General features: G+C 33.8%; 1 protein-coding gene and 1 long non-coding RNA gene across 6 annotated transcripts; both read right to left on the reverse strand.

Annotated features, from left to right (window-relative positions):
* Nucleotides 1–6,298: 6,298 nt before the first annotated feature.
* Nucleotides 6,299–7,106, reverse strand: LOC147501338 (auxin-induced protein 6B-like). The gene has a single exon (XM_086603786.1). The coding sequence runs from the start codon at nt 7,056–7,058 to the stop codon at nt 6,591–6,593; it is 468 nt and encodes a 155-aa protein (XP_086459912.1). The 5' UTR covers nt 7,059–7,106; the 3' UTR covers nt 6,299–6,590.
* Nucleotides 7,107–15,297: 8,191 nt separating this feature from the next.
* On the reverse strand, nt 15,298–19,885 carry LOC147501339 (uncharacterized). Of its 5 annotated transcripts, none has more exons than XR_015219807.1 (4): nt 19,621–19,885; nt 18,240–18,344; nt 17,809–17,970; nt 15,298–15,807 (listed from the first exon to the last, which is right to left on the reverse strand). It is a non-coding gene; the product is annotated as an uncharacterized LOC147501339 (long non-coding RNA). The 5 variants fall into 5 exon arrangements; XR_015219806.1 differs by lacking the exon at nt 15,298–15,807 and adding an exon at nt 15,852–17,338; XR_015219805.1 differs by lacking the exon at nt 15,298–15,807 and adding an exon at nt 15,852–17,464.
* Between the last annotated feature and the right edge of the window lie 1,087 nt (nt 19,886–20,972).

The raw sequence follows: 20,972 nt of genomic DNA on the forward strand, positions 1-20,972 counted from the left end.
GTTAGTTGAGCATCAATGTTTGGATAAAGTAAAATAAATATGTATACTTATCCAAAAAAAAAAAAATGTTCCTCATCTATAATCTCATATACCGTAACAATTAAGTACAATGGTTAAATGTACAAATAAGAAACAATTAGGAAAACGATTATTTTTAAAAGCTTCGTGACAAAGTCCTACAGAAACGGTAATAGATTCAGCTGAGATTTCCTACGTTGCCTCAAGATTTGTATTGCTTTAAAGAAATTTAATAAGGAATTAAACACTTAAAAAAGAATTTAATAAGAGTTTGTTTAATTAGGAATTGATGTTGTACAAAATAGGAGTACATTTAATTAGGACTGAAAACCTGAAAATAATAATAATAATAATAATAAAACTCCTCAAATATGTTAAAACCTTGCCTTTTTTTTAAAAAAAAAAAAAACTCCTCAAATAACGTGTTAAAACCTTGTCTTTTGTTTATGCAACCGTACATAGCAATAAATTGAGCCAATTCATGCCATTTAATACCATACACTATAATTATATATTAACTAAAATCATTCAGTACCAAAAAGAAACTTCATCTACCTTATTTTTCCATTAAAAAAAAATAAATATATGTTATTTTATTTCTATTACTACCAAGTGAAAATTTTAATTTTAAAGTTGAACTACAATCATATTTGATATTACGGTAGTCAAATGTATCTCAACCGAGCAGGATATGAAATGGATTCAAATGACATGAAGTATAGTCACAAACAACAACTAAATATATATGCACGTATACTAGGCATATAGGGTGACAAGGAGCATAAACATCGAGTCATGTGAACGTTAATGTTAGGATAATATAAGAACATGTAAGTATAATAACGTTAGGGTGACAAGGAGCATTATTCAATTTTTAATACTTAAAAGAGCATAAGTTGGAAATTAACTCTTTGCCTAATTCTATTGATCGTGGTTAGTTGAGCTTCAATGTTTGGGTAAAGTAAAATAAAGATGTATCAAAAAAAAAAAATGTTCTTCATCTATAATCTCATATACCGTAACAATTAAGTGCAATTATGAGAACAATTATTTTTAAAAGCTTCGTGACAAAGTCATGGGCAATTTCTAGTAATTGAACATATGAGAATGAGACACTCTAATAAGAGCAATGGAGCATTAGAGGCATCCATTTTGATTATGTATTTTAATTGTAATATTTTATGTAGACTTTAGAGAACTTACTACTCGGCTTTTTTTTTTGTCTGTTCAATGGATCAGAAGATACACTAGTGATTAGTGTCGTGCCCATACAAAATCAAAGAGAAGACCAGTTTGGTCACTTTCCGAAGCCACTGGCCTGCCCAAAGCCCCCAGTGACTCACTCCCTCTACTTTTCCTACCCGACATGAGCAATAGGGCCTAAGAGTGTGTTTTTTTTAATATAAAAAAATCTGCAGGTAATTAATCTCAATTAGGAGAGTACACTATAATTAACATGGACATTTAAATTAGACCAGTCTTTTTTCTACCACTAAATACCCCTGATAAAATATTCAAACAAATTATTCAATGCCTTGAAGAAGGATTATTTCGTTATTTCAAAATTTACTACCATTTATACCCTTAAAATTATATAGTACCTTAAAGACGTATATGTAAATTCAAGTCGGAAATCAACTACACGCCACTATTCGTAACTATTCAACTGTTCGCGACTTAGCCTTCACATTAATTGCCAAATTATTACCATTTATACCGAATTTAAATGCGAGGAAACCATACGTTTTTCTCTTTTATGAGTTTTATCTCTCTCAAATCTCCTCTCATTCAGTTACCAAAAACAAAATCTCTCCTCATTCGCTCTCTTAAAAAAAGCTAAAAGCTAAAAAAAAAAAAAAAAAAAATAGAAATTCCTTTTCTACTGCCGATTATCTCTCCATTGCCGAATATTATTAGAAGCAAAGAAAAAAAAATCTCTATTTCAAAACAACCCCACTACTCAAAACCAGTTTCTTGTATGTAGCTGTTACCTGACTCCATGATGCCAATATCCTTTTTCCTTTTTATGTGACTATAATATCATTATTTGCGTCAAAGAAGGTCCTTTGAAAAGGTATGTATTTAGCCAAGTCTATATATGTTTTTATGCAAACAATTTTTTCTTCTATGATCGATATAACTTATAAGTTCATCACATGATATATCGACGTGCCCATGAAATAACTGATGAAATGCCTACGACCATGATTCTGACAATTAAGCCAATTTACACTGTGTTTTGTCTGGCTATATATCAACGATATTAACGGCAATTGAAGTAGAATTGTTCAAGCTAAGTAAAAAAAGTATAGCCAAAAGGGATTTGAGTATTTGACAGAGACACTTTGTTGACCACCTTGATGTATAGGTAAGGTGTGTAAACATCATGTTAACCTATTTCTTTTTGTATGTGTGAAGTTGCTTTAACTACATGACATTAAGCGAGTAAGGTTCTTTCTTATGGAAGGAAGGATTCACTTAAAGTAAAAAACGTGCTTATGTTTATGGTTCATGATACAAGTGACTAACATGTTATTAGAAAGATTACTCTAATGAATTTTCTCCTTTTGTAATTCACGAGTCCGACTTCGTTTGAAATTCAGACTACTATGACAGGATTGACGAAATATGCCATAACTTTCTGCTCAAGATTCAGTTTGGCAATCCGTTTTTTGTGTTAGAAAGCTAACTCAGAGATGTTTATAATGGTGTATGGTTTGAAGCCTAATTCGTCCAGAGCGGATTCAGTTTTACAGTTCTTTTTGGGCAAATTTTCCATAAAAAAGTGAAATGTGAAAATCTTTTACACTTGAAATCATACGTTATGTTCTCTTTTCTCTCATGCCATTCTTCATTAGAGGATGAGGAGTCGAGGTCTCATTGTCAGATCATGAAGAAGGTTTGCTATGTTTGATCATTCATCTCCTGAGGTGATAATAAATATAACTTTTCTCGGTTTTTGGGTTTTCTTAAAATTGACTTTCTCTTTTTGATTAACTATTGTTGCTATGATGTTGGTGAAGTTTTCAAAATTGTGATTATAAATTAGAACTCTTATATTTTTGAATAATTCAGATACGAGAGTTCGCCCAACTCTAGTCTAATTAATGGAAATGGAGAGGAAAACCATCATACAAGCATAGTTCACATAGACCTTGATTCTTAGCCCATATGGGTATTCAATTGGCTTTACTATTACTAAATTCAGTAGTCCATCTGGTTAAAAAGGAGTCGAAACTAGAAGATAACTCTTAGAAGAAGAAGATATAACTTTAACATTCTCTACTGAAGATCTCCATTGCCAGATGTAAGAAGCCTCTTCATCTCGCAAAATGCTATTTAGGGTATGAGAATCTTCTTCGGGCATCACGCCAATTGTATCCTTGCTACCTCCCATATGTAGCTGCAAATTCAGCTGCCACCAACTTTTGCATGTCCCGGCCTTAGATAGGACCTTCTGGGCATGAGTAGCAGCTCCCAAGAAAGATCCATGATGGTCCTTGGCAACCACAGCACACACAACACTAGTCATATTCTTGTTATAACAAATGCCAAAATTAATCTTATATTAACTAAGGCCTAAAATATCGATATCGATGAATATATCGGTGTACCCAAAAACTAATATATATCAAATATATCTATTTTTTTTGTGACCCGTCCAAACTATTTAAAATATCGGATATATCATAAATATAATATCGAAAATATTAGAAATAAATCGAAAATATATTGAAAATATCGGATTTATATTAAAAAAATATCAAAAAATCAACCGATATATATCATAAATATTGAATATATCGATTATATCGGCGATATAAAGTTTTATATCGGAAATTATAATATATATCGGGAAAAAAATAATTCTATATTCGGTGGATATATGTCAGAAATATCGATGTCGGGATATCAAAATACCGATATATATCAGCAATATATCGGATATATCGGCGATATTTTAGTCCTTGATATTAACTCCTTCCATCAAAATCTTTTCCACAATTCCAGTTCAAATTTAATTAATAGGAATGCTTACTTTTTTTTGCAGTGAAGATTACAAGGAAAAATTCATTTTGCAATAATGGTTGTTTTTTAATCTAGGTTCAAAGTAGATATTAAAAATGCAAAGATCAATTTTACAATTTTAGATGTGTCTGATGGCAACACTTGTTTTAGTGTTGCATAAAGTGAAGGACCAAATAAACGCCCAATTGCAAATGGTAAAGCTTTCTTCTCCCCATACCTCGCGCAAAAACGCTGGGTCGCCACATAACTAAAAATATATATATAATTATTTGGGCTAGATGAAAATGGGAGGGGTCTCGACAGTATTCTCTGTCTATATGTCTTACACAGTTACATCTGCTATCTATTTACTTTTGAATAAACGAAACGCATAGGAACTAATTTTGTAATGTTGGTCTTTTTTTTTGCATGTGGCATGTGGGTTCAATAAAAATTTGTCACATGTCCACATAAATTTAATTAACTATAGCTAAACTAGAGTTTTAGTTTTAATAGGAAAGTAAATATATCTATTGGGTTTTAAAATATAAAGGAAAAAAAAAGGAATAAAAATAATTGGAAAAAAATAAATAAAACAACAATATTTCTCTTTGTGTGATTTCTATTAGTTTTGAATGCTAAAATTCATACCATTTTCAAACTTCATTAGCTCGTCAAAAGTGAGAATTACTCTTGAATAGAATTATCAAATTGGCTGTTTGGAGATTTCTTTTATTTTAAGCCATTTAAATTACTTGTAGTATTTTAAAATTTAATTTCTCAAAAAAAAAAAAGATAGAAAACGAATGGAGATATTAGAAAAATTTAAATTACCTTAATTTAGAAAGTTTTGATTGGCAATTATAATTGCTATTTTTTCACCAAACTTTTCAAAATTATAGAAATCAGATAACTAAATCTCCTAGACTCGACTTAATCTTGATTAGAATCTTGTAACACATGGCAATATCTCATTTGACCTCGAACACATCCATATACAAAAAGACCAACGAACTAAAATTTCTGAGTTGTTAGGATTGGGTCTTCTTTGAAAATTCAACCTAATTTCATGACCTAATCTTACTATATTATTACGCAAGATTCAACGCTGCTACAACCAACGAAATGTTGAGTCTGATGTAATGCATAAGTGATCATGTCTCGATGATTAAGTGAGGGACATCTTATTTTTCAGGTGTAGGAAATTATCAGGACCTGTCCTCTCATATAGGGTTAAGTGGAAGAACCCCTATGCGGCTATGCCTAGTTGCCTACCGGTTTGGATTTTACATGGTGAATACAATGAGCCTTCATTGCCCAAAGTTCACGACCTGCAGTTCCCACACGATCCGTCCTTTTTATTTGGATGGCCATCAAATAATTTTTCGATTCAGTGTCCGCCAAATAACTATTTAGACAAAAAAAATTCTCTTCTCAACTTTCCAAATTTCGAAAATGCCTTTTTGTTTTGGTAGTTTGTATTTACTGAGTTTGAAAAAAAAAATCTCTTCTCAACTTCCCAAGTTTCGGAAATGCTTCTTTGCTTGTTTAGTTTTAATTTGTATTTAAATATAAATATAAATATAAATATGGCTCTGCTTGGTATTTTGGAATGAGATGTAAATTTCTATTTTGGAAACTTTTATTTTAAAAGATTTTGTAAAATAAAATGTTAAAATATTTCACAAATTAAGAAATGCTTGGCAGCTGGAGAAGATAAAACTGAGATATGCTGAATTGTAGCCGGGCGATGGGTTTTAATTTAAGGGAAAGTTTTGACACGACTTTAGACTAGCAAAATTTTAGTCCAATTTTTCTCTGTTTTGTCAAATCTTTTCGTATAGGCCCACTACCAAATCACCCAACCAAACACAGCTAAAATAGAAACCGGGAGAAATTTTTCTAAAATAAAAGATTTGCCCTCTTTTCCGGACTAAACAAGCGGAGCCTGATATAAAAATAAAATAAACACTAAATATATTGTAAACAGTAAATAAAATAAATAGAATTGATTGTCTTCATTAGGTTAATCGTATCGAAAAATATAATGAATAGTGAAGACAATCTTTCATCAAATCGAAGTATGAAACCACACATTTAGATTTCCACACTAGATTTTCTCGTCAAATCAGCATATGAGCATATCTGGTGAAACAGAAAAACAAGCCAGCCCCATTGGAACCTAAACTCGACAACTCTCTCACCAGCTCATTTCAGAATTCAGAGTGCTCAAATAATTGGCCAAGGGGAAAAACAGAAAGTATTGAAAAAATTGATAAAAAAATATTTAGTATTCACTTAAGAATTTCTCTACAAATTGGATTTAATTAACCAAATAAATCACAGAATTTACATAGAGAGAAAACTTTAACCTTTTCTATATTTGTTTCCAAATTTTTCTCTGGAAAAATCGCCTTTCATTTCCTTCATAATAATTCCATCCGAACTCAGGGACGACAACTCGTTTTGCCATCTCCATAGATTCTCCAAACCAACTCGTCTTGGTTCACTCAACTGAGTTACAACCGAGTTAGAATCACATTACTGAGCCAAGAGCGATTCACTCACCAAATAGTATTCTCCGTAAGTCCATGAAGTAATAATGGACGAGATTCAGGCCAAAAATCAAGATTAGTCCTTAAACCCACGTGGCAATATCTTTGAAAATCTTCCAAGTTAGCAAACCGAGCTGAGTTACTAGACTCAGACCGTGAAACATAACGTAGAATTTCTTCAAAGAGTGACTCATCGCATGGAATTGCTAATGGGCCTGAGTTGGTAAACCCATATTCTTCTTCAGCTTGAATGAGAAGTGTTTGGAAAACGGGATGGTTCAGGTACGTTGCACGTACAATAAATCTTCTACAACTGGTGCCTACAGTGAGAGCCACGTGTCCAGCCGGTACGTCTGATGGTATAGGACCGGTTGTACGAGAGGCCATTGCTGCTTTGTGACGCCACCTTTTTAGCATTTGTCGGAGTTTAACAATGTGTCTGATTTTGCTGCATTTTGAAAATCCAGCGGCAGACATTTTCTGTTTGTAATGGGATTGAGAAATTTTCGTGTCAAGGAAAGTGAGTTGGAGGGGTTTGAAGGGAAGAGTGAAGAATGGTTTTATAGATGTTTCTGTACTAAATTACCCTTGGTGTTTGTAGTAATAACGGTTTGGTCCTTGGTTTAATGAGTTAAGTAACATTACTCAAAGAGTCTCTTAATCAAATAATCAGTAAGGACAGCATACCGATTATTTCAATCAGTAAACAATAGGTTAAGAGATAGGAGTTAAGGAGAACAAGAATACGTGAAGCGATTAAATTAAGTAAAGTACTTGAATTAGTACTTTAATGTACATTTTGTTTATTTACTGAAATAGTGGACACATGATGTAAACCGAATCTAAATGATAGTTAATCTAATCGTTAAATCACTACCAGTCAAGAAGGATTCATCTTTACTTTCTCTTTAGTCAAGTGATAACATTGTTTTTGGAGTTTAATATGAATGCAATTTTACCATTCATAAAAATTAAAGTAGGGTTTAGCAATTTGCATTCAGGCGTTCCAATTTCATTCATCCCTATTTTCAATCGTTCCCTAATCACATCAAGGAACTATTAATGAGATTATGTTATATTCATTGTACCCAAATAATTCATTCAAACAATCATATGGTTTTTAGACTGCAGATTATGCTCCACGTTTACGTGGACCCTTGATGAAAAAAAGGCTAAACCCCCAATATTATTCTTCCTGTCCCCAATTTGTTGACTGACAAAAACGATCATTTGCAAATTTTCATGGTTAAGTGTTGATTTTCGGTCTTCAATTTGTGTGTACGTTGAGAATTCTTCGAATAGATTTCTCCACCGTCCCTATACGTCAATTCTCTTGTTCATAAATATACTCCAACTTATTGGGATTAGATGTTGTAATGATTTTCAAGACAATCAAACGGATCCTTGATTTCAATTTTCTCCCAAAAGAAGAATGCCGTATATATGGTCACCCAAATATCTATACTATATGATAGGCCGGTTTTCAAGAATCCCTTCTCTACTATTGAGTAGGCAATTTTTGATATCTCTATTTGTTAAATTTAAAACCATTCTCTTACAAAAATTATAACAAATTTCTAATTTATTAATAATTTATAAGAATTTTTCTAATATCATTTAAATTATATAATAATTTTTATTTTTCTCAATAATTAATAAAATTTAGAAAAAAAATTCTAATATCACTTAAAAAATATAATTATCTCTAATTTGGATGAGTCGCTTCTATATAATTACGCAATTAGAATCTAAAAAACCAGACTAACTATTGATCTCGAATGATCGGTTTCAAGACTTTAGAAAAAAAAAACCGATACATAACACGATTTGTATAATTGTTAAAAGAAGGTGTCTGATCACTTTTATGCATGTAGAACCAATTGCTCGTGCAGGGTGTAAACTACACATGAAGAGAGGACTTGCCGTTCCTTACAAGAAAATTATAGTTTTTCGACTCTAGCTGACGGACACCATGTGCAATGATGCCCACAATTTGTTTCTGTGACTCCAAAACAAACTACCAAAGCCCCCACCGTTAAATTTGTTAGCCATTATCTGCCTTCACTTTTCCTTTCTTTAATCCGACTACCTGCCCTAGCTATCTACCAAATATTATTCTTCACCAACTTTTATACCATTTGTTGCTTATGTATATCTTATGACGAATAATCTTGTTCCTTCGTTTAAATATTTTGTTGAAGGTCCATATATAATGATATAACTGAAATCACCAAACAAAATTGTATTCAACAAAATTGAAAGCCATTGTGCTTCAGTACATCAGCTAATCAGTAATCGGTATTGGCCAATTCCGCAATTTATCACACAAATTTTGAACCATTGATAGAAATTAGAAACATTAGTAATCACTCATTAACGAAATGGCACTTTGGGAATTGATTGATGTACATCGTAAGGTCCTGATAAGAATTAACCTCGTTGGCATGACAACTTGCACGGCTTCATTTTTGCGCAGCACTATTAAGTGCATACCGTTATATCACGTCAGACGAAATCCTGACATGGCGCCGCTTAGAGGGCCGTGAGGCCTCGTGGTGGGGCCAAGTGGTTTTCCATTCCTAATAGAAAGTGAAAAACAGTTAGGTCCTGGAAAACTTTTTAGTTTGAATTGAGAAAGGAGTCCAGGTACGAAGAAGTGCCTGGTTGTACAGCATAGATAGAGTTTCGAGGCCCACCAAGCACGGTGCATGTTTGGGTAGTTGTTGTACGGCAGATAATTCTGGAGCGATCATGGGGGCACTCAACGGTCACGTCGTCACAAAATAAAATGGAGTGGCAGTTACTAGTGAACTCATCCAACTCACTTCGGTAATAACTAAAAAAAAGCCATTTAAATTAGGCGGTGGTAGTATTTTTTTGGATTTGAAGACAAAATTTAGAGAAATTAGACCCAAATTTTGACCAATTCTAATTGGTTATAAATATCGACCGTAAATTTGATTGTAGGGTCTACTACGCGCGTCATTGGTAATGTCGCACGCCAATACTATTGTCGTTGAGATTGAAAAAAAAAAAAAAAAAATCCATGCAACATTCCCAATGTAGCGTTTAAATTGAAAAAGTCAAAAAAACCAACCCAACGCGACATTGTGAATGACGCAATGTGTTAGTCAAAGTCAAAAAAAAAATTGGGACGACATTTGTAATAGCGCGCGACATTACCACTGTCGCTCCGCATCTACATTTGCATCCGAAATCCCAAATTTGCGAACAAAGATGCGGCTAGACAAGTGATGCGATCGAATTTGTTTTCACATAGAGTTGGATTTTCGCGAAATTCCAAATTTTGAAAACAAATTTAAAAATTTTAGGAGGTCATACTACCATCTAGAGATACTATAACGTTATCTTATTTTTCTATTTCCGCAATATGATACACTTTTACAACTTGTCAATCCAAAAATCCTGTAACTTAAATTTAGATGAATGATAAGAATATAAGATTAAATGCAACCAAATCAAATTGGTCAAAATTTCTATAGATTTTCACTAACGTTTACTTTTCCGGTTAATTTTGAAAAATTCAAATATATACTCAATAGTTCTACACTATCTTTTTATAAATATCTAAATTTACACCAAGACTAAGATTTAACTATTAAGTTAGGATAATTTGTTTGTTGTGAATAGTTGATCTTTATGTGGATGAAGATGCCATGTATCCCGTATGTGCATTGAGGAATAATAATGGGGTGAGAGTTAACAGTTTTCTAGCTTTACTCCCCCCCTCCGCCCAAGAACTTAAGCCAATTAGCTTTACCTCTTCCCTACCCTCCAGTTCTTTCATCTAGAGGTTTACCCCTCCCCCCTCCAAGATCACACCACATCCAAGTCAACTGTTATCTTTTTGGTTAATGCATCTAAAAAGACTTCATTGCCCTTTTAATAGTTTTCTAGCTTTACCCCCCCTCCAGAACTTAGGCCAATTAGCTCTATCCCCCCAGTTCTTTAATCTAGAGGTTTACTCCCTAGAACTTAGGCCAATTAGTTTTACCCTCATAGTTTTTTCATTTAGAGGTTTACTCCCCCAAGACCACAACACATCCAAGTCAATTGAGTTTGACCGTAATGTAATTGGTCAAAACAAATGAAAAAACTCTAATGCCATTTTCTATGTATAATTACATAAATATCCTGTGACTTTGGCAAATACAAAATTGGAATTCAAATCATCTAGGACACATGTCACGATCTTGTGATTTATATCCGACAGCTATACACCATCACTACCATCTAGAGGTGCAAACATATAGGTTTGGATTTGGATATGGCTGTATCCGAATCCGAATCCGAAAATTTATACCGATATCCGAAACCTCAGATCGAATCCGGACCAATATTAAAAAAATTTATCCAAAAATTAAAATTTGGAAAATTATTTGCTTTGAATAATTTATTTTACCATTTGAATAATTTATTATATATATATATATAAATATATATAAATAAATATCATTTATTATTATTATTTTGTTATTACAATTTTATATTATTAGTTTATAATTTTATATAATATTTTATACAATAAAAAATAAATAAATAAATTATATATTTTATACATTTTGTTATATACCAATCTTTATCAAATGACATCCACACCCTTAGAGTGGTGTATGGTTGTCAGATAAAGTTTACAAGATCATGACATGTGTCATAAATGATTTGAATTACAATTTTATATTTGTCAAAGTCATAGAATATTTATGTAATTATACCTAGAAAAGGGCATTAGAGTCTTTTCATTTGTCTTGACAAAAAACATTACGGTCAAACTCAATTGACTTGGATGTGTTGTGGTCCGGGGGGGTAAACTTCTAAATGAAATAACTAGGGGGTAAAGCTAATTGGCCTAAGTTATGGGGGATAAACCTCTAGATGAAAAAACTGAGGGAATAAAACTAATTGGCCTAAATTCTGGAGGGTAAAACTAGAAAACTATTAAAATGGCAAAGGGCAATGAAATTTTTTTACATGCATTGACAAAAAAATAACAGTTGACTTGGACGTGGTGTGATCTTGGAGAAGTAAATCTCTAGATGAAAAAACTGGAGAGGATTAAAACTAATTAGCCTAAGTTTTGGGGGATAAAACTAAAACTCAAGTTAAGATTAATTTACCATATTTAATTTATTACACTTTTCAAAGTGAGCACATGGCAATGGAATGATCTACACTTGTGTCCTTTAATGTCCTTATTTTTTCCTCTTTAGACAACCTTCAATTACGGCTTATCGTTTATATCAAGTCTAAACTAAACAAAATATTTACGGATTCTTTCATTAGGGAGACTGATAAAACAAAAAATGTCTATGTTATAGACTTATGTGGCTATGTTCCATGTTCTGGAACTGTTCGTAATTAAAGTAATAGTTACCCTATAACATAATGAGTGGTGCCTATTAGGTGCTTTGTTCGTTAGCTTTAGACATATATATATATATATATACAGTGGTTATGTGTCAAAAAAGCACAATAAGCGAAAGCTGACTAGAAAACATGCATAGATATTCGCTGTTCGCTGTTACTTTATTGGTTTTATCAATTCAGTCATTTTTTTTTCGTATTTTTTTGGTTAAAGAAATCAAACTTTGTAGTCCATGTCTGATTTATTTGATATAAAAGGACTAAGTTTTAACTTTCTAATTACATCAGCAACTCTTTTTTTGCTAGTAATTACATCAGCAACTAGAAGAAAAAATAGTTAAATATATGGTCATCTATATTAATCCATTCTCAACTGTATCAATGAAACAGCATAAATTCATAACTAATTTGTAATATAAAATGGTTTAAATTTGGAGTAAATGAGTTTACTCCATAAGAAGAGGTAATGAGTGGTCTAAATATTTCCAAGCCTTACTACTCAATGCATCTTCTAATCTACCAGTAAAGGTTGTTCTGATCAATAAAACATATAGTAGTAAAAGTAAACAATTATGTTCAACTGGTTATGTAAACAGCAGTATCAAATCATGTTCAATTGGTTATGATCAGGGGATACGACTTGCTCGTATAGATCTCTAAACAGTTATCATGCATTCAAGTGTGAATCATTTCCTTCTAACTCTCTCTTTTACCACCAAGTAAATGGTGTGTGAACTAATTGATTAGTACTAGCCAAACAAGTTTCTCAACATCTCATATTTTCATGTATGAGTATACATATATACACACTAATGGCTAGTCGCCACGAAAATACTAACATTAACCAACAACTGGTTAGCTTTCATTTATATATATACTTCTTCTTAGGTGTAAAACTCGACTATATATTCCATCATTCTATATTAGCCGACGCAATATACTTTCGACACCCGAATTCATAATACTTTACATGCTCTTAATTCTTCAGCTTTTTTGTATTGCAACTATCATCTGGAACATCCAAGACATATTTATTTTATGTATCTGGGTACAACACGAACACCTGTACCGTCATAATTTTTCAGTACGAGTATCGGCCATCCATCGAATTCTAAAGTAGGTCCGCCACCATGATCGTGAGTAAAAAGACTCGCGTCCACCTCTCAATATGGGCAATCAAGCACCAAAACTAACTTTCATCTCCACATTTCATTATCATTTTTCAAACTAACACCTCATATCAACCCCAAAATATAAATAACCAATTAAAATGAAGGTTGATTAAGCCAACCCTGATGAAGACGGGCAGTAAAAATTTATAAATATTCTTCACCATATTGTCAACTAACGAACTATAAAAATGCACCCTCAAGTACCTTTTAAGTTCCAACACATGACCAACTCTTAAGCAGCACAGTTTCTAATTTTCAATATATGGGTTTTAAATCTAAAAAGAACACATTTCTGCTTTTGTGTCCACAGCCACACGCTTCAATCTCATTTCCCAGCTTTTCAGAACAACAGAATTAGGCCGGTTGAAAGAATCTACTGAAGAAATGAGTAAAACCCACAGATGAAGATAAGCAAGGTCAGAGGAGTTGGGGGGGGGGGGCACTTTAAGGATTCCACATGGGTGTTTAAACCAAGGCCAGGCCAGCCCAAGAACCAGAAAGATAAACTTATCCAAACTAACTCAATACCAGGAAAAAATAATAAAGGAAAGGAAAGAAACAATGAAAAGTGGCTATGGTTGTGTTTATTATAAACAAAAACAACTTGATATAGCTCATTCCCAAGGAATCCGTACAATACCCATTCCTCTTCAATATTGATTCAGTTGCCGCCCATTGTAATTCTTGCATAATGCCACAATCACATTCATACATACATTGCCAGTCGAATCAAATAAACAAAAAATATTCCAAGAACAACCAGTAAATAAACCAAATAAGGGGGAGAGAGACCATATTGATGAATTGATGAATGGTGCTTTAGTTGTACAAGCAACAAAGGTCATGTAATTGCGTAATTTTGGTCTTTCATGCTATAGCACTTTACAATTATATGGCTTTTGTTTGATTATTGTAGTGTAGTGTAACAAATAACCCTAGAAATGTACTTCTCAACATTCAAAAAGAAAAGAATTATAATGGAAATTGAAGCTAATAGTGATAAACTACTGATGATGAATTATAAATAATAAACTCAAACCAAAGTTGGTTGATCACAACCACACCCCAGCAGTGGCCTATATTGACTACAACCACAGCGAACTCGGTTAGAATTGTGCTTTATTGTTAGTTTGTTACTGCAATGAACTTACGAGACAAGTTCGGGCATCACTCGTGTCTGAACCTACATTTATTCTCACCATGCAAACGCCAAGGAATACTGCAAGACTGCAAGCTTCAACGTGTATGCTGTGACATCAAGTGGTTATATGTGTTCAAATGATCTACATTTTGAGTGTTTTCATGTGGTTTATCAATGTCACTAATTGAAATTAGGCTAAAGACAAATAGTATACATGTAAACTTCCCCTTACGCAATTAGGGCCAAATGTCACAATGCAGTATCCCTGACAGAGGTTGGGCTTAATCACACTCTAAGGTCCTAATAACTCCGAACATTTTCATGCAAACTAGTCCTTCAAAGCGCGACTACCAAGTACCAAGTACCAAGCTGCCATGCTAGGATAAACATGACTGCGGTTCGGAATAATAATATTATTACAAAATGGAAATTCTGCCACATAATTTTTCGCACATAATAAAAAAAGAAAAACAATATTCCGCCTCATAATGAATAAATGTTGGAAGATTAAAATTTGTTACAAGTACCCTTGACAAACTACTAATCAATCTCAAAAGAATTTGCAATGTTTCATTGGCAGTTTGGTACCCTACTCTCTCTATATATACGTTAAGGGCTAATAACGAGTTTACTGTTGATTATTAAACCACTTCATGGATTTCTGATATTGGGCTTAATCACTATTATGTCCTAATCACTTGCAAACATTTCAAACTAATACTAAACAAAATGCGTCCAGAGTGACTTCAAGTCATCTTTATATATATTTCGATATTAGATAAGCTCTAAAGATTCTTCTCATGTAACTAAATAGCCAACTCTAATGAGTTTCCACAGTCGAAAACCAAGTCTTATGAACAATGAATTTGACTAAGTTAACACAGAACAGTCAACATATGAAGTATTACTTTTTTTTTTTTTTTTTTGGTAAAGACAAATCAGGCAGTACTCATTCAGTCATTTGATGTATCACATGGTGGTCAGAAATAATATAGTAAATACATTACCTGATCCTGAATTATGAGATCTCCTATCATGTGTTTGGCCCATCATTACTTCGATCACTGTATTCTCGAAGTTGATTTTGATAAACTATTCTATAGTTTTCTAATATATTCATTAAAACAATTGTATTGTTGCAGACTTGCAGTAGCCATACAATGAGATCATTAAACCACCATGTTGAACAGCATTAAAAAGATAACTGAAGACCTGAAGTCAAATTGTAAGGTGCTACTTGTTATTATTATATTTATAATTCCCTTATCACTTCTACCAAGATCCTTCGAATCCCTTCTGACCAACTTGCAATTGATAAACAGAGAGATGTCAGAACTCAAATGTGAGTCATCTTACGAAGAGTTAAACCAAACAAAGCTTACATTCTACTTGAGTCAATCATATACACATTATCAGCTCTCAACTATCAAGTACTTCACTGCATTCACAAACTGCCGAAAACAGCATATTGAAGGAGAGACCGTGGAGCATGTTCTAAAGCCGGATGCGAGGGAAAAATTTGGCACAACTGCATTGTTTTTATCTGAATAAACAACTTAAAAGCACATGGGAGGAAAGAGCCTAAAGAACCAAACTGAAATTTTTTCTTTACTCCATTATTTTCATTTTAAACTAGTTTTTTTTTTCCAAACAAGCCAAAAAGAATATGGGGTGTTCATGAAAAAGACCCCATACCTGATAATTACTCAACATATGATATGTTTCTATTTATTATGTGATACGCCGTCCTTGCAAATTTCAACACATTGGTAGCGTTACATATCTGTATATCAGCTTAAATATGTGACATGTTATTAACAATTAACATATGCTAACTTATATACTGTCATACAATATTCAAACATATTGATGAACCAAACTATATAGTTTATGTTATACACTTATATACATAGAACTAGCAATAAAGTTTGAGCAACCAATCATAAGTACATGGTGCAAAGAGAATAACGTACTTAGTCCCCAAATCTGCAGAAAACGATTGGTAGAGAATGCCAAATTCCGGCATATTTTTATATATTAGGATGAAAAATGCTTAGTGATAGTCAAATAGAATCTTGACATCTGTTCTACATAGCTGTTGCATCGGGGGCTTGTGACTCATCATTGGAAGAGGTCCCATATAAGATGTTCAAGCCCAAAGATTGATCAAACTCGTTAGATCAAACAATCCCGATTATGAGCTTCAGTTCAGATTTTTCAATATATTCATTCACTGACGAATAAAATATTGTGTTAACTGTTAAGGTTGGGTCAATAGGGTGATTCTATGGTGTTGATGATTGGCCTGTAAGATATCTTAATAGAACCCACTGATGATGTAAGCCTCAATCCGTCTGTACTTCTTAGTAGTACGTTTACTATGTAATCTGCCTGTCAATTAAGACGTGTTAACAACCATCCAACTCATGAAATGAAGCATACGGGTCATTAATCCGAAACGTACACATTTGGCTCTTCCAGCCTTGCTATACCATTGGGCGATGAGGAGTGTAATTTCTGAGTTGACAGATCACAACAACAAACTTGACCCTCAAGTGTTCAATATCTATTGGCCATATAATTACTAATTAGCATAAGTGTGTAGTACTGTAATATACTAAGATAGCAGGATTTCGGTAGTAATTTAGAGAAGATCATTACAGGATATTTAAAGCATTGAAATTCAGTCTACAGATGTCTGCATGTTTGCTACATTGCTACAGGACACATAATCACGCCAGGTGCGCTAGATAGTGTTTGTGCCCCATAAAGGGCCTCGTCTATATGGGTTGGTATGGCCTGTACGACCCATTCGATTGACATGTTTGTGTATCGAAATACTCATCGTAGAATTTTACTAACACAGTGATGACAGTTGACACAAATGTGGCTCCAATATGGAACAATTTCCCAACAATCCATCATTTGTCTCATAGAATATCAAATGCTGATAACTTGGTGATGGTGCTTGGATTCATTGTGATCCCAAGAACTCTGCCTGCCAGAGTCAGGCCCAGGTCCTGATCGAAATCAAGTACCCTCAGTCGAAGCCAACAAGTCTGTCATATGACCCAACAGCCAATAATCCAAATTTGGTTAGGCCCACTTCATAATCCAAAATTTCAAATACAGGAGCATATTCTTCTACAGTGATTGCTCTTCTCATTTCAAATTGCAACAAGATCCTGTACGCACTTCGGAAATAGAGATCAGCTTTTTTTTAAGGATCAGTTCACACTAACAGCTAACCGCTCAGCCCTAGAGCCTAGAGGATGTACATATATTGTATTTTTAAAAAGATTATCGAATTTGTCCAATTTCACAGATCCTAATAGCTGGGATGAATGGTCTAAACAAAGAGTATGATTTAAATTGCATAAAGATATAGAAGAAATGCTACACACAAAAAAGAAATTATGTTCACAAGGAGGAGACAACAGCCAAAAATCCAGATTAACATAGTATTGAATGAATAATAGCATGCATTCTAAGGAGAACCGTAACAGTGTAAACCAGCATAAAAAGTTACCTCGTCCAAATAGCTAATAGATATTATAATCAACAATATCTCCTTCATTATTCTTCACAACTTTGCGCCTCTTAGACTTCTTGGAATGACTGTCATTAGTCTGAAGTGCTGCCTCATCACTTAACCCAATATAATGGCTTTCCCTTTCTCTTGATGACACTCCTGAAATTTCATTATACACATACATATATTTCGATTATTTACAAATAAATATAGAAACCCAATTATTTACAAGAGAGCTTTTACTGCACTTGAATACATTTCTACTACAGTATAAGGTATTAAGATTATAAACTAAGCTCTTTGTTCTTGGATGAAAAATGAATTATCCTCTGAAAACATAAGAGTACAAACATCTGAACAACATAACATTAGTATTACGGGGAACAAAAAAATAAGAGAAGACCAGACACAGGAAGATTAGTACAGACCTTTCTGATTCTGGAAGTTCTTCCATCTGTTTGTCCAACCATTTGACGCTTCCAGTGTACAACGGAAGCAATGAGCCAGAAATGTGTAATGTTTCTTCATCCATGCTACAAGGAGATTCACATCAATCATTATTATCACTATCCAAGTAAGGATACATGCAGGTTAAAATTTCTTTGGAATCATTGCAGCGGAACACAAATTGGATGCTTGTTTGGTAAAGGAGAAACAAGAACATATTTGTGAAAAACTGGACAAAAGACATACTGAACGAAAGGAACACCAACATGTCTAAAGGATACCCTTTAACCACCGCACAGTAACCACAGAGCACTTAATCCTCATGTTCCAGCCCCTCAAATTAAGGATCTTCACATTCCACCCACACAACCAATTTCCGTCCCTTCAAAACGAGTTACCTCGCCCCACATCAATTACTGGTCCCTCAAAATTGACTTCCAGCCCCAAGGCTTGCAAGTCTCTAAGCTTGGATGCTTTTACTGCTTACTTGCATGAAGTGGGAGCAAGTACGGGTGCGCGGGAGTTGTTAAGAAAAATCTCAGGGTTCATTGTTTAAGAAACACTTTGATACCTGTGGTAAGATTAATATGTGGCTTGCGTAGGACATACATAATTGCTCTGGTAGGTATCAGACTGTAGTTCCAGTAAGGAGATTACAATGCAACTCTAAAGGTGAGCGGAGTTGTACAAAATCTTTTAGCTTTGTTAATCCGTGAGCGGAGCGAACCCTTGGGTAGGGTTTTGAAAGTTAGGCTAAATACAACTTGGTTCATGTCTGTCTGTATACCCCAAAGAAAAAATCAAAACCAAATCCTCTTCTTCCTCACTTCCACAAACCTCCTCTTCTCCTCCACGTACCAATTGCTCTTCTTCAAAACCCCCCGCCATCAGCAAATCTTCTCCGCTCATGCCCTACTGCCATTGCAGTATACTAGTTTATATATAATTAACCCACATAATGAAAATAAACGTTATGTTTTTTTTTTCTCGTCTTCTAACATCAGATTTTGATCTTCATTCCCTACTGTAACAAAACATATTAACATGAAAAAGGGTAAAGTGTAAAAATGTATGACCGCTCATATCTGAACTACTAAGTACTATGAAAATCTTCTAATTTCTAAGTACTAGGGGAGATTGTATGTGGATAGGTTTTCTAATTTTTCTAGTCACACTAAAACACTAAATTATATTGAAAGGCAAGAAATATCCTCATTTTGCTTTACAAAAGTTTACCATGGCAAATGCTTTTTCTTTTCCACGTATACATAATATCAATTTATTTGCAAATAAACGTAGGAAATCAACAGAGAAAAAAAACATCAAAGATCCATAGATTAAAAAGCTAAAACAAAGTCTCACCTCTTAACTACGAAGCGTATCATGCTTCCCACTTTGATCACATGTCGCCTGTGAGATCTACTAGCATAAACATACTCGCCCTTTTCTCTAAAGCAAACAATGCAAGAAAACTAATCAATAAACGCATTCCATCATGTACAGAATTTTAACTTGGAAAATAATATATCATGTGCTAAGTTTGTCACGAATTGCATGAGACTTTAGTGGATGTATGTGTACAACCAAATTTGTATTTGAGACTTCGAATACTTTCCCCATTTTTTTTAGAGCGACAGTAAAATAAGGAGAAAGAGAGGGAAGGGCGAGGGTTTGTCTGATTTCGAACTGGGCCAGCCCATTATCGGCCCATGTAGATTTATGGTCAAGAAACGTTTCCTATAAAACCCATGCATCTTCTACCGCGCATTTCATTTCGCACTTCTTGAAGCAGTTTTAATTATTGTGTGTTTGGACTGTTTTATATATTTCAGAATTGACTAGTGACTCGTGCAACAAAATGTATTTCAGTTCAATATTTTTTGTTATATTGTTCGATGTTCGTTCTCGTTACATGAATGTTCAACGACTTCAACCCTTGTGTAGTTTATAGTTGTATGGCATTTCCTTCTCATAGGTCATAGCTGCTTCTTTGAATTTTAAAACTAGGGTTAAGACTTGAGAGAGTACTTAAGACATGTACGCAACTAACGCAAGTGTTGCAGTTTCGGTGTCTGGGCCCTCTTTTGGTGCTCGTAGGTCTCGCCCTAACCATTTGGGCTCTGATCTTAACCACCCCTGGCCCTAGCAGCTGGGCCTCTACCTGATGTGAGGTTTTTACTTCAAAAGGCTTAGGCATTATGATGAGAGTATAAGGGCCAAAGAGTGAGTAAGTCCAATGGAAAACTACTAAATTGGGTTGTTAAAAGATGTCACATAAGTTTTTTAGCTTGCCCAGCCAAATTTGGCACTCTAAAATAAAAAAATCAATCCAATTGCGTTTTCTGTTTTAAACTGCTAAATGATATGGACGACATAGTTTTTGCCGTTCGTCTATTATTTTGTAACTTAAGTTGAATTTTTTTTAGACCGATAGTACAGTTTCTGCTGTCTGTCGAAATTTAACACACAGACGGCAAAAACTATGCCGTCAGTCTTCCGAACTTATTATAGCAGCGGCTAGGTCTTAATTTTGGGTGTGCTTTTTACTTCTTCCAAATATAAGACCTTTTTAGTAGCCTCATTGGAAATTGGAATGACATTTTTGTAGTTGGGGTGTTAAATTTGACTTTAGAAGCCCATATAGCCCCCTATTGGACTTGCTCTAAGCTTAAGGGGTGAAAAACCACTACATATTAGAGCATTTTCCCATTGAT

Source organism: Coptis chinensis, chromosome 4 (genome assembly GCF_015680905.1).
Source record: "Coptis chinensis isolate HL-2020 chromosome 4, ASM1568090v1, whole genome shotgun sequence".
In the NCBI taxonomy this organism is placed as follows: domain Eukaryota; kingdom Viridiplantae; phylum Streptophyta; class Magnoliopsida; order Ranunculales; family Ranunculaceae; genus Coptis; species Coptis chinensis.

Excerpts from the sequence above, each read along its gene's own strand:
- LOC147501338 (XM_086603786.1), bottom strand. The coding sequence starts at position 7,058 with ATGTCTGCCGCTGGATTTTCAAAATGCAGCAAAATCAGACACATTGTT.